At 41.7% G+C, this 12,557-nt stretch overlaps 1 protein-coding gene across 1 annotated transcript in view; it reads right to left on the reverse strand.

The window, feature by feature from the left end:
- Positions 1-12,327, reverse strand: part of LOC311003899 (melanoma receptor tyrosine-protein kinase-like) — a 65,510-nt gene extending 53,183 nt beyond the window's left edge. Inside the window, exon 1 of the mRNA XM_083995806.1 lies at positions 11,998-12,327. Coding sequence (XP_083851932.1) covers positions 11,998-12,079 — 82 coding nt within the window. The 5' untranslated portion in view covers positions 12,080-12,327. The remainder of the gene's footprint in view (positions 1-11,997) is intronic.
- Positions 12,328-12,557: the final 230 nt, after the last annotated feature.

A 12,557-nucleotide genomic window follows, 5' to 3' on the forward strand; every position in this document is an offset into this window, starting at 1 on the left:
TCAGGTAGCTCTTTTTCCCAGGCTGTAACGTCAATCCCAGGCCCGACTTTAACCTTGATCTGATCTGAGGTGCAGCTAAGCAGAACCATCTGATTGGCGGTGGCTGGTAGGAAGCTCAACCACTTTCAGCCACTGCTTGGGGCACAACAAGTATTATATATTTAATATGTATATGAGATGTTGACTGGTTAAGACTTCAAGGCTTATTACTGGTGTCCTCTATGAGACTGCAGTGAATTGTGTTAAAACTTAAAGGGATAGTTCAACATTTTGGAAAATTGGCCCATTGCCATAATCGCTATAGTCATAGCAGTAGGTTCGTTGCCTTTAATTGTCGGTGGAAGCTACGGAGGCTAATGGAATTTCTTGGTTTCCCTCATCAAACTCATCAAATACACAATCCAGAAACGCTTTCGTGGACAAGTTGTGACCTGCACATTCACCACGCTATGAGATAATAATGGAACGTTACAAAACTTGCAGTCTGCTTGCTGAAAAACTGTCCCTGAAGGCAACGCGCATCAACTGTTTTGCATGAATTCACCTCTAAAACAACTCCGTCTCATAACGTTCCCTTATTATCTCATAGCGTGGTGAATGTGCAGGTCACAACTTGTCCACGACAGCGTTTTGGAGTTGTTGGATTGTGTATTTGATAAGCTTGATGAGGGAAACCAAGAAATCACATTAGCCTCCGTATAGTGTAGCTCTGAGCAGCTTGCCACTCTGCTCTGCCGTTCTAAAAATAGCTTGCACCGACAATTAAAGGTAACGAACCTACTGCTATGACTATAGGTATTATGGCAATGGGCCAATTTGCCAAAATGTTGAACTATCCCTTTAAGTCACAGAATCTAATCATGCATAAGCCCCATAATGTCCTCATGGGGGACAACTTTATTTACATATTTGCACAAAATCAATCTAAATGAAACAGAATGAAACACTGCAATGTGATTGGAAATGTGAGTTTTGTGTTTTATGGTCACTATCAGCCAAAACTGCACCATGAGTCCTGTTTGGGGGGTGCAGTCAACTGGGTCAGGGAACAGGGGGGGCACAAACAGAAGAATTGCAAGATGTTGGGAATGTTGGGATACTCATCTGTGTTGACTACGGCCCCGTAACAACCAGAGGCATCAGTGCATAATGATAGAGGGGAGAAAGAGAGAGAGAGAGAGAGAGAGAGAGAGAGAGAGAGAGAGAGAGAGAGAGAGAGAGAGAGAGAGAGAGCATAAAAAATAAACTGAAGTTACACAAACTAAGTAACTAAGGTCATTGAAAGTACCCAAATAAATCTATCAAACTCAGTCTGTTTGCATGTTTTCTACAGCCAGGCAAATCAATGGGATTCAAAGAAATTCATCATTTGAATGTGGCATGTTTTTTTTTAAAGATGTTTTGGGGCATTTTTGCCTTTGATTGTCAGGACAGTGGAGAGAGACAGGAAAGTGGGGAGAAAGACTGGGGGAATGACACACAGTACAGATTGGCACAGCTGGGATTCGAGCCGGCGATCACTGCATTGAGCATTGCCAACATGGGACGTGCTCTTGACCACACAACCACCGAGCACCTTGAATCTGGCATGTTTACGATGGGTCAGACTGAAAACTGAAAACACCAATAGTTTGATAGTTTGAAAAAATGAAAATAACAGAGGACCAAGGACGGAACCTTGTGGAACACCTCAGGACAGAGGGAAGTGGCGAATAAGGGGAGCTTCTTATAATAACACCATCTTTTGGTTGAAAAGCACAGTGATACCTGTAATGTATTCTTAACATTTTACACCACAGTTGATATAATAAAGCAAATACATTTCTTCTACCTGCTATATTATAACAACTTTTTTTTTCCTGTCAAATTTTCTTAAGACTTTTAGATTTAGAAAAGCTGGGGAAAAAAATATTTCTTTCCAAACACCTGCTGGATGCCACAATAGCCACAGAAACTTGGCCTCATGCAGGTTACATGTGTGAAAACAAGTCAAGTCCAGCTGTTGATCCAGCTCTGTGTGAACCCCGACGTCCCGGGACTGACCCATCAGTGACAGCAGTTTGGTATGAGAGGGTCAAACCCGGGTTAAACAATTTTCATTTTCTTGCCTCAAACCCAGGATTTGTATGTTACAGTACACAGAGAGTAGGTAGAATAAGAATAGAAGCCTGTATAATCCTGCTAACAGTTTCTGAGCTCCATTATTGACATTCCTCACATTCCAGCTCAGAAAATCCCCCAGGCTGCACTGCTGCCACGGCCTTCTGCAGGTCACACCTGTAACAATTATAGGTTACAACTGTCAGATTTTGCCATTGCTTTGAAAGCTACTGCACATTACTCTGAGTCATTACCAATTACTTCATCTGAATGACAGATGTGACGAGTGGAAGTTCAGACTCACAGTTCTCATACTGCACGACCACAGCTGCCTGCTGTCCCTGAGAATCCCTACTCCATCAAGCCTCTTGATCTTTGTGATCAAATTGCTTATTAGAATCACATCTGACAGTTATTACAGAATGAAGCCCATATCAATAACAGTGACATGATCACTGACAACATTATAGATTATATGATCTGTCACCTTTGCTCACCCAGCCTGAAACTTCAACTTGTTTCAACCAGCTGTCTATGTGTCAGTGTGCAGGCTCAGCAGACAGCCCCCACACTACCTAAATCTCTTTTCATCTCAGTCTTTACTGTATGATGACTGATTGTAACGCCCGCCAATGTAATACTGTCAACAAACGTAATAAACCACAAACGTTATAAAAATATGCAGCTTTTATGTAATAATCCTGCAAACGTAATACATTTTCCACAAACGTAACAGCCGCTGCCTACTACAAACCTAACACGTGATTTCCCACAAATGTAATAACTAGAGATTTATTATGTTTGTGGGGAAGAGAAAATCTTCAACTTTCAATGTTGTAAAATAAGGTAATGATGCAATGAATAATGGTTGTTGTGTTGGTTGTTGTTTGATTGTTGTTGTTTATACCTACTAATAGCCTACTGACCGTGGGTGCGAAATCCAACTGCTGACTCTCTGTCATTTTCAGTTCTCTCTCTCTCTCTCTCTCTCTCTCTCTCTCTCTCTCTCTCTCTCTCTCTCTCTCTCTCTCTCTCTCTCTCTCTCTCTCTCTCTCTCTCTCTCTCTCTCTCTCTCTCTCTCTCTCTCTCTCTCTCTCTCTCTCTCTCTCTCTCTCTCTCTCTCTCTCTCTCTCTCTCTCTCTCTCTCTCTCTGATCAGCAGGTTTGGTTTTTAGCCAGGAGCCTCCACTCTCCCTGTAACAAGCTACAAGTCATTTGTCATTACAATTAGTCCCAAGCAGTTTAAAGATGGTAAAAATGAAACATAAGGAAAATATCCTGCATATTTTCTCTGTTCTGTGCTCTTGGCGTCCATAGCGGTGTGTTGGCAACGGTCTGTCATACAGAAATAACAATAAAACACACACGCATCACATTATGAAAATGCTTGTGATTGTTTTGGCTAAAGAGGGGGACAGAGCTGGTCTGACAGCTCAGGTGAGCCAGGTGGAGAGTGTAGGCTATAGAGCACCCTTTATTTGTGATTCAGAATGAATACAATCCCATCTTTAATATAGGCTGTAGTCTACATTCAAATGATAAGCTACTTTAACGTTAGGTCGGAGGGTTTTCCCCTACCTGTTTATTGACAGGGCTGATACTGACAGAGGACACAGACTGTGATTGACAGCGGGAAATAGCTTGATTAAAAAAAATAAAAAAAAATCCTGTGACATTTTATTTCAAACTCCCTCTATGATCGTGGAGCGGAGAGTCAGCAGCTGGATTTCGTACCCACGGTTAGTAGGCTATTAGTAGGTATAAACAACAACAATCAAACAACAACCAACATGTCATTACATTTTATTACAACATTGAAAGTTGAAGATTTTCACTTCCCCACAAACGTTATAAATCTCTACAAACGTATTACATTTGTGGGAAATCACGTGTTACGTTTGTAGTAGGCAGCGGCTGTTACGTTTGTGGAAAATGTATTACGTTTGCAGGATTATTACATTAAAAGCTGCATATTTTCATAACGTTTGTGGTTTATTACGTTTGTGGACATTATTACATTGGCGGTACACTGACATTTTAACTTTCATGAGACTAATGCAGAAAACTATAACGAGTAAACATGATGAAAAAAAAACTTGGAACATCTCAGCAACAGTAACAATGTGCTGTGAAGGGCTGTCAACTTGTTACCTATAAAATGTGCTAAAAACATGTATCTGACCAATCACTGGTCAGATGTATCTCTCCTCCAATACAGGACATTTAGATGTTTGTGCCCAGACATCTAAATGTCTCAATTGTCTCATCATATGTCCATGCAGCCTGGTTTGTCCTCTTGGCTGCAGATGTGGCATCTGTGACTGACTGTTGACATGGACTGGGTGAGCGCTTTAATCAATCCCCAAGACCAACAAAAACACTACACACCAGACTTGTTAACCCCGGAAATTCCACTATTTTAATCCAGACGTCTTCCCGTTTACATATTTTCCCGTAAATCTCTCGTATTTCCCCTCCGGCCCAGCAGGTGGCAGTACAGTAGTTGTAGCGCACCAAGTACGCATGGAGATTTGGGAGATTTGAGTCGCGAGATTCAAAAATCTTACATTTTTATAAAAGTGTACAAGACACTTAAAGGGATAGTAGCATCTCTCTGCCCAGAGATTTACAACATAGTAGCCTACAGTGTTGTGAACAGACCCAAAGAAACGGCCTATTTTCGCGGCCTAAAAGAGGTTTTACCTGAAAAAAAATACACAGTTCCATTGTTCGCAGGAAAAACGCCGTTTTTATTTGGACCTAACCAACTGCTGATCGGCGGGCGCTAACCCTGGGCGGAGGGATACATGAGTTGGTTAGCTCCAAATAAAAACTGTGTTTTTCCTGCACTTTGAGGGGCTGGAAAAAATTACATTATAGCGAACAATGGAACTGTGTATTTTTTTTCAGGTAAAACCTCTTTTAGGCCGTGAAAATAGGCCGTTTCTTTGGGTCTGTTCACAACACTGTATGTTGTAAATCTCTGGGCAGGGCTATGGGCTGGCGTTGCTAACAGGAGGAGTGCAGAGAGTCTTCTACTAGCCAGGCTAGCGCCGCCTACTGGTTCCGGCAAATTTCATTTGCCTCAACCATGTAGTCAGGAAACTAGCAATGCGTTTCGGTTTGCTCCGTCCGCCAGAGCGGACGGACCAATCAGCGAACAGACGGGTAAGTGAAGGCGATGACGTTGAACTCAAGCGCTCAAGATTAACCTATTAGCTTAACCGGTGTATAGCACACGTGACCACCAAGCAGCAGCGATTAGTTGAAGCAAATGTAAGCAACCGCCTCCCGGAAGCAAACGAATCCCTATGGCTCGTGTTCAGACGCTACATGAAATGTAATGAAATAAGCGGCTGATGCATCAGGCTAGTCTTCTACTGCAATTAAAGTACTTAGGGGCTATTTGTAGATCATACAACCCCACTTTAAAATATGCTACTATCTTTAAAATGACCCCTAGTCAACCACTTACAAACTACAAGATGGTTTTCACAGCTCCTACTTCCTGAATTTAGGTGGGCATCTTTATTTCATCATGTCCACCACTATTGGATGAAGTGATTATCAGGTGTGACTTCAGTAGCCTACAACGATCAGGAACAATGATTAATCACTTCACCCAGTAGTAAAGAGTAAAAAAAAAATAGTAGTAGTAATCCCAATCCCAATGTTGACAGGTAGGTATGCTAACACTACAGTAGGCTATAACATCAGCATGGACCATTTCAACATGCAGATTTTCAGCATGGCCCACCCCCACCAGCCAAAGGAAAACCACCGATCCCAGCTCAGTTTTTGTGTGTTTTTGAATCTGGCTGATTGTTGTTGTAGTTTCCAGTCAAAACGGTTCAGCTCAGTATGCTAATACTGTTGCCAGGGTTACCATGAGGCTCCAGCGCCTTCTTTATCTTCATGTACGGTTTCAGCTGCTTTCACAAGAACACACACACACATACACAGACGCTAACACAAGCAAAAGCGCACACACTGCCAAGGTCTTACCGAAAAGTCAGACTCAATGGGAACACACACACACACACACACACACACACACACACACACACACACACACACACACACATTACACATAGAATTCACAAGAAGTCTCTGTTGGCAGACTGACAAGTTAATTCTGTCCTCTCGGTAGTCAAAACAGTCAGTGTTTTATGATTTACTGCAAGTAAAACACACACACATTCACGCACACACACACACATACATACACATTAGGCTACTAATGACTCAAATCACAGATAAGACAAATGCTGCTCAGTGTGCAGATTATAATCAATGGACAATCAAAGACTAGAGAGAAATTAAATTGTATTGTTTAAGGCTTCATACAAATACTTAATTTACTCAAAGAACCTCTTCAGTGTTAGTCTGGAACCACCAAGCACCTCTTGAACATCTTTGAGGCCAATATGGAACTTTGTGAAGGACCTTTTAACACATTTTCAGTGACCACTTCAACCTCTTCAACAACCACCAGAACCTCCTCCGACCTCCCCCAATAAGTCTGAGGGACCTGTGAAACCTCTTCAAGGGCCCTTTTAACCCCCCCCCCCCCCCCCAAAAGACCTTTACAACATTTCTGCAGTGTCCTCAAGGAACTTAAGAACCTTTCAAAGACTCTTCGAAACCCCCTCCAGAATGCTTACAACATCCTTAAGTACCACTGGATCGTCGTTGTCTACAACTCCCTCAAGAACTTCTTCAACCTTCTGAAACATATCTACAACCTCCTCCAGGGCTTTTAGACCATGAGATGGGTATTTCAAGCAAAAAGATTCATCAAAATTTGTTATTTGATTATTCTTTTAAATTTGAAACCAAACCAAACTATGTCCCTCATGAGTTCTGCCAGTTTTTGGACCAATAGAAGCCACTTCTGCAAAGTCCTCAAGAATCTCTAGGTCTCCTCAGGGACCTGTGTAGAGTTCTCAACGGGCCTGAAAATTACAACCTGAGACTCACATGTGAACAAACAATTTACACCAGAAATTAGGGGTGTCACGATTCTCCAAATCCTCGATTCGATTTGATTTTCGATTTTAGGGTCACGATTCGATTCGATTCTCGATTTTTTTTCTTTTTCTTACAGCACAGAGGCCTATGCCATTTTCAGACTAGTCTAGTCTACGATCATTGGTTTTATTCATCAAATTTTGTACAGTAAATCTTATTTCAAAAGATGGGCTACATATACAGTAAGTGATGCAAATTCCATAATGTATCACATTAGGCACTAATGGTCAAATTTAAATAATTTATTTACAATATAAAGGTAACAATTTTACCAAGAATGCCCCCAAAAATCATGATCCAGGGGCCAAAATTGCCCCCAAAGGTTTCGAAACAAATATATTTATATCTGTACATTATCATAATTTTATTTTCATTGATTTAGCGTCGCGTCATTATTCTCCTGATGTCGGCTGGCCCGACCCGTTGAGAACTCTAGACCTGTGTACAACACAAAGAGGCATCTACATCACCTTGTACCTTATTTCCTTCTATTAGCATAAATTATCAGGGGTATATTACGGTGCCCGAGGCGGAATGGTACCCTCAACCCAACCTGCAGGTGCTCAGACTGTCTGTCTGCGAACGTAAGTGGAGCAACACAACAGTCTGTGAAAACAGGGAAAGTCACACAAACACACTCAGTCATAAAAAAATCCTCACCCTAATCAAATTGTTGTCAAGACAATAAGAGCGTGCAGTCAGCTGTTTTCACTTATAACTGGAACACACACACACACACACACACACACACACACACACACACACACACACACACACACACACACACACACACACACACACACACACACACACACACTGAGATAACGGTCTAAACAGTTGAGCTCAGCGTTTCCTCTTGTCGTTCATTCAGTTATTTATTCTCTGCCTCTGTCTAGAGACAAAACTCTTATTTCAGACGAACAACCCAATTGGTCCTAGATACGCTCGAAGCACATAATTCACTCAACGCTTAGAATTCCCATAATGCCCGGTAGGCCTGGTTTTTGTTTTTCCTACATGCAGTTCAGCAAGAAATTAGTCAGACAGAAAAGCCAACCAGATATCTCTGTTAGGATCTTCCAGAGAGTTTTGAAACGCATTCAACGCGAACCAAAATCTCAAGAACTGCAGTCAGAACAGTTTCACTATGTAAAATATTCTCCATTAACACAGTGTTAAAGGTCCTGTTGGAGGCTAGAAGTGGATTAAATTTAATCTGCTGTATATGTTATTTTAACACATTATTTGTGTGATTCTGTACAATAAATAATCAATAATAATGGTTTCACAGCACAGACAAGGGGTGCTGTTGTTCCAGAGTGAACTGAGCTCAGGTTTGATGCTCTATTCACAGGATATTAATTTACACTGTACACACAGCTGCCACAAATCAATGAAAATATTGTCAGAGGGATGGATTTAAAAAAAAGATTTTCTGCTTTGAGACAAGTAGTTTTTATTTTCTGACCTCATCTCCCTCTTCTTCTCTCTCAGGTTTTCACTCCCAGAAGGAAACTTCATCATTGGGTGTCATTGTCCACTCTGCGTGAACCTCCAACTTAAAGCTCCATAGAGTACAAAGGCAGACGTTTGTATTAAAGGTACATTGTGTAGGAATTCCTCCCATCTAGCGTTGCGGTTGTATATCGCAGCAACTCAATCATATTTTTCATGCTGCATTCACGTGAAATTGGGCAGACGGCAGACGGACGACAGCCACTGCACGTAACGGCATAAACAAGCCTCTATGTAAACAAGTGGTCCGTCAGCACGAGGCAAAACAATACATGTGACAATATGTTGTCATGGCGATGTGGTATTGTTTACCTGACCCACGTTTTACCGGCTTTCTCTGTTAAAAGGGTTTTCCATGGAGTTTTTCCTCAGTGGATGTGAGGGTCTAAGGACAGAGGATGTTGTTATGATGCCATGTAAAGCCCTTTGAGACAAATTGTTTGTTAAAATTGCCTTGCCTTGCCTATTTTTTTTTTTTTTTCTTCTGTTGCTTCCCCCCCCAGCGCACTGTCGTCTCGGCAGCATCAGAGCGCCTTGTCACTGCGCGGATGCACAGATACGTAACAAGAAAGCGTTGTCTTTATTTTGTTTCATAAGTTTGTTTTGTGTGTTGTTCTGCTGTTTAACTGCACTGACTGTTTGCATTTAACGTTAGAAGATTCATAATAGGCTATGGTTCGTTTTTGGAATAATGCGCTGCTTTTGGGCTATAATTGCACTGCTGCTGACAACCACCTCGTTCTGTGTTCAAAAATGTATCCGCCAATATTTTATTGTTTATTTAGGCTGAAATGTTAATGGTTCCTTTATTGAAGTGTGCTGCCATTATAGAGAAAAATGTTTAGCCTATTAACGGGACAATTTAATTCCGTGGCATTCCTTCTTTTTTTGTTTTTTGTTTCGCTCTTTTAATTGCGAGTGATTTGAGGACAGATCTGTGAGGAAAAATATCAGCTGTTTTCTCCTCCTACATGCTGCTCCGTGCTCCACTCTTCTTCTACATGGCACTGCCCCCCCCCCCCCCTCCGTCGGTAAACGAATACTCGAGTACTCGAATAGTGACCCCGAACATTCGGATAGTAAAATATGCCACTCGTTGCAGCCCTACTAAAATGAGATCTGGTTTGTTAGCGACGGCCGTCTGCCCGACTGCAGGTGAATGCAGCATCAGTGTAACGCTCCATTCCTCCTCACTGCGTTACCGCGGTGACTTTTCACAGACGCCACCTCCACCTGAGCCGACAGCTCCGGTGTCTCCGCTGAGTTTCCGTGGTTTCCTACCGTCACGCTGCCACTGAACGTAAAAACATGGAGACACCACATGGCAGCCAGCACCGAGCTTACCCGCTCCATGTAGATATGAATGATATGAACGGCTCATTCAGAGCTGAAAGGAACACTTCACTTTGTTGATGGGGGGATTACTGCTTAATGAAAAACAGACTTTTGAACCAAATAATCGATTTTCGTGAATAGATAACAGGAGAAGTTACACAATGTCCCTTTAAAGCTCCATACAGTATAAAGGTAGATGTCCATGTGTAGTGTGATTATAAAGCAGCATAGGTTCTATATTAATACTGTGAAAGTATCAAAGCCTCAGTCCACAGAGAAATGCACACAGCCTGTATTCAGAAACTGAGCCTTAAAACCAGCCGTCAGGACTTCCTGTCACTTTGTGATGTCATGAAAAAACAATCACTGCTATTTTACACGCCCCAAGCCCCACCCACCTGCCCACACCATCCATGCTTTTTACAAGGCAACAGCTACGTCCATCTCATGTATGCGGCATCTGAGAAACACCTTGACAAAGTATGGTGGTCAAAGGTCAAAGGTCAAGGTCAGCGTGACTTCACAAATCACTTTTGGCCATTACTTGGGACTTCACTCAGCAGATAGATAAAGAGGGGAAGAAATTCTAGTTTGTTGTCACTTGATCTTAAACAACAAAAAACACCAAGCTATTTCATAACCCTAAAACTGTTGTATTAAAAGAATAAAACTACATGATAGAAAGTCACCATGCTGCATCCTGCTGTGGGTAAGTTTAAGGAGGTGCTGACTACTTCTGGCTTCCCCAGGTGAGTCTGGCTCGAACATATAGGACAACATTTCCCTCTGCTGTGACCATCTATATCTACCTGTGAGTTTAGGCTGCAAATTGGAATGGCATGAGGAAATTTTATGACAGTCCTTTAATGAAATATGAGTCTATTTAAGTCCCACTCACCAGTTCCAGCCTCTAAAATAAGATGCTCTTCTTCATCATAATTGATAATAAACTGATCACATTTGGGATTTAAAATCCTGGTGGACATCTGAAAACATCCTCCCCGGCTGTGGTTTGTTAGTACAAAATTAAAGAATTAAACTGCTTTGTCAGAACAATTGGATAATTAATCAATAATGAAAATAATCATCAGCTACAGCTTGACCACAAAAACATGTCTGGGAGATACAGGGTTTCCATCCCACCGCCACAGTGAGGACATACTACTCGGACATTTGGCTCAATGGCAAAGTAAACAGGCGAGGAAATGAAGGTTTAATTGGTGATAATTGAGTCTGAATGAACTGTGTTTTCTCTGTGATGTTGTGATGAAGAGAAAATAAAACACTGATATTGAGCTTGTTTTCTTATTTAGGTTGAGGTCAGTTACAGCATACGTCCATACAACAGGATCCACTCTGTAGTAAGTGCAGGGCATTTTATGTATATCAAAGACATTCCAATACTCTGGTAACACAGTTTATTTATATTAACATTAAGGGAGACTATTAGTTTTATTAAATATGATATCCTTATGATATTCCTGCAAGGTTCTATATACATCAACTGCTTTAATAGCAGCCAGTCTTGGCTTTAATCTATATTATGGTAGGTTTAACTATAAATAATCATCATTAATTACACTACTGTAGTATTCTTGCTCTATTCTAAACTTATTTATAGTCCTTTTAGGAACTTAAAGCCACTTTTCTATGATGTAGCTTAATATTGTATCATATTTGATGATATAGCCTAATATTTAAAGTGATTTTGTAATATTGATAGTGATTTGTGGTAGTAACCATACTATGATCATACTATTCAGTTCATAAATTCATTCACTGGTGCCTGAGGTTCCAGTAATGAGTTTATATCACTTTTAATTATAGTTTAGTGTAACTTTAAATTCCCTCTTTTTTTTCTTCCATTTAAACTATTAAATCTGAAACTTGTGGACAGACTGTGACCACGTCTAAACTTTTTCAGACAGAGCAGTTTAACCCGGGAACTGTCGCTCCCTCCCTCCCTCCCCCCACTGACACGCTCTCAGCCCGGAGCTTTCACCCGGGGCTCTCCTACCTCTCCTGCCGGGACTGGTGCAGCAGCAGCGGCCGAGCAGCAGCAGCAGCAGCGCCGCTCCGCCGCCGGACAAAAAGCTCATGTCTGCAGCTCCTTCCTTAATGATAGTCCGTCCAGGTGGTGCTTGTCTGCGGGCTGTGGGCAGACGGAACCTCCATGAGCCGCAGCGGTGGTGGTGGTGGAGGTGGATGGTCCAGTGTCGAAGTGTTGGAGCTGTGTGTGTGACGGTTCCTGGTGGAGTCGGTGAGAGCGCAGAGGTTCACTCCTCCTCTCAGTCCACACCTCTCACTCTTCACACCAATCAATTTACAGACAGGAGTTCAACTGATTGAAGTTCTCTCTCCCTCCACAGTGTGAGTTCACCTCAGTTGTTTCATTCCAGACACATCAGTCCCAATAAAGTTGGACTTTGGATGACAAATTTGCGCAATGCATCACTTACTGTTATTACTGTGCAAATAAACTAAAACAAACTTAAACTGTTCATCTAAAGTGAATAACAAAGTATTACAATTCTGCGATGACATAAAAAAAAGTCTAAGGTACATAACACTTAAAAT

This window comes from Trachurus trachurus (genome assembly GCF_905171665.1).
Source record: "Trachurus trachurus genome assembly, chromosome: 20".
In the NCBI taxonomy this organism is placed as follows: Eukaryota; Metazoa; Chordata; class Actinopteri; order Carangiformes; family Carangidae; genus Trachurus; species Trachurus trachurus.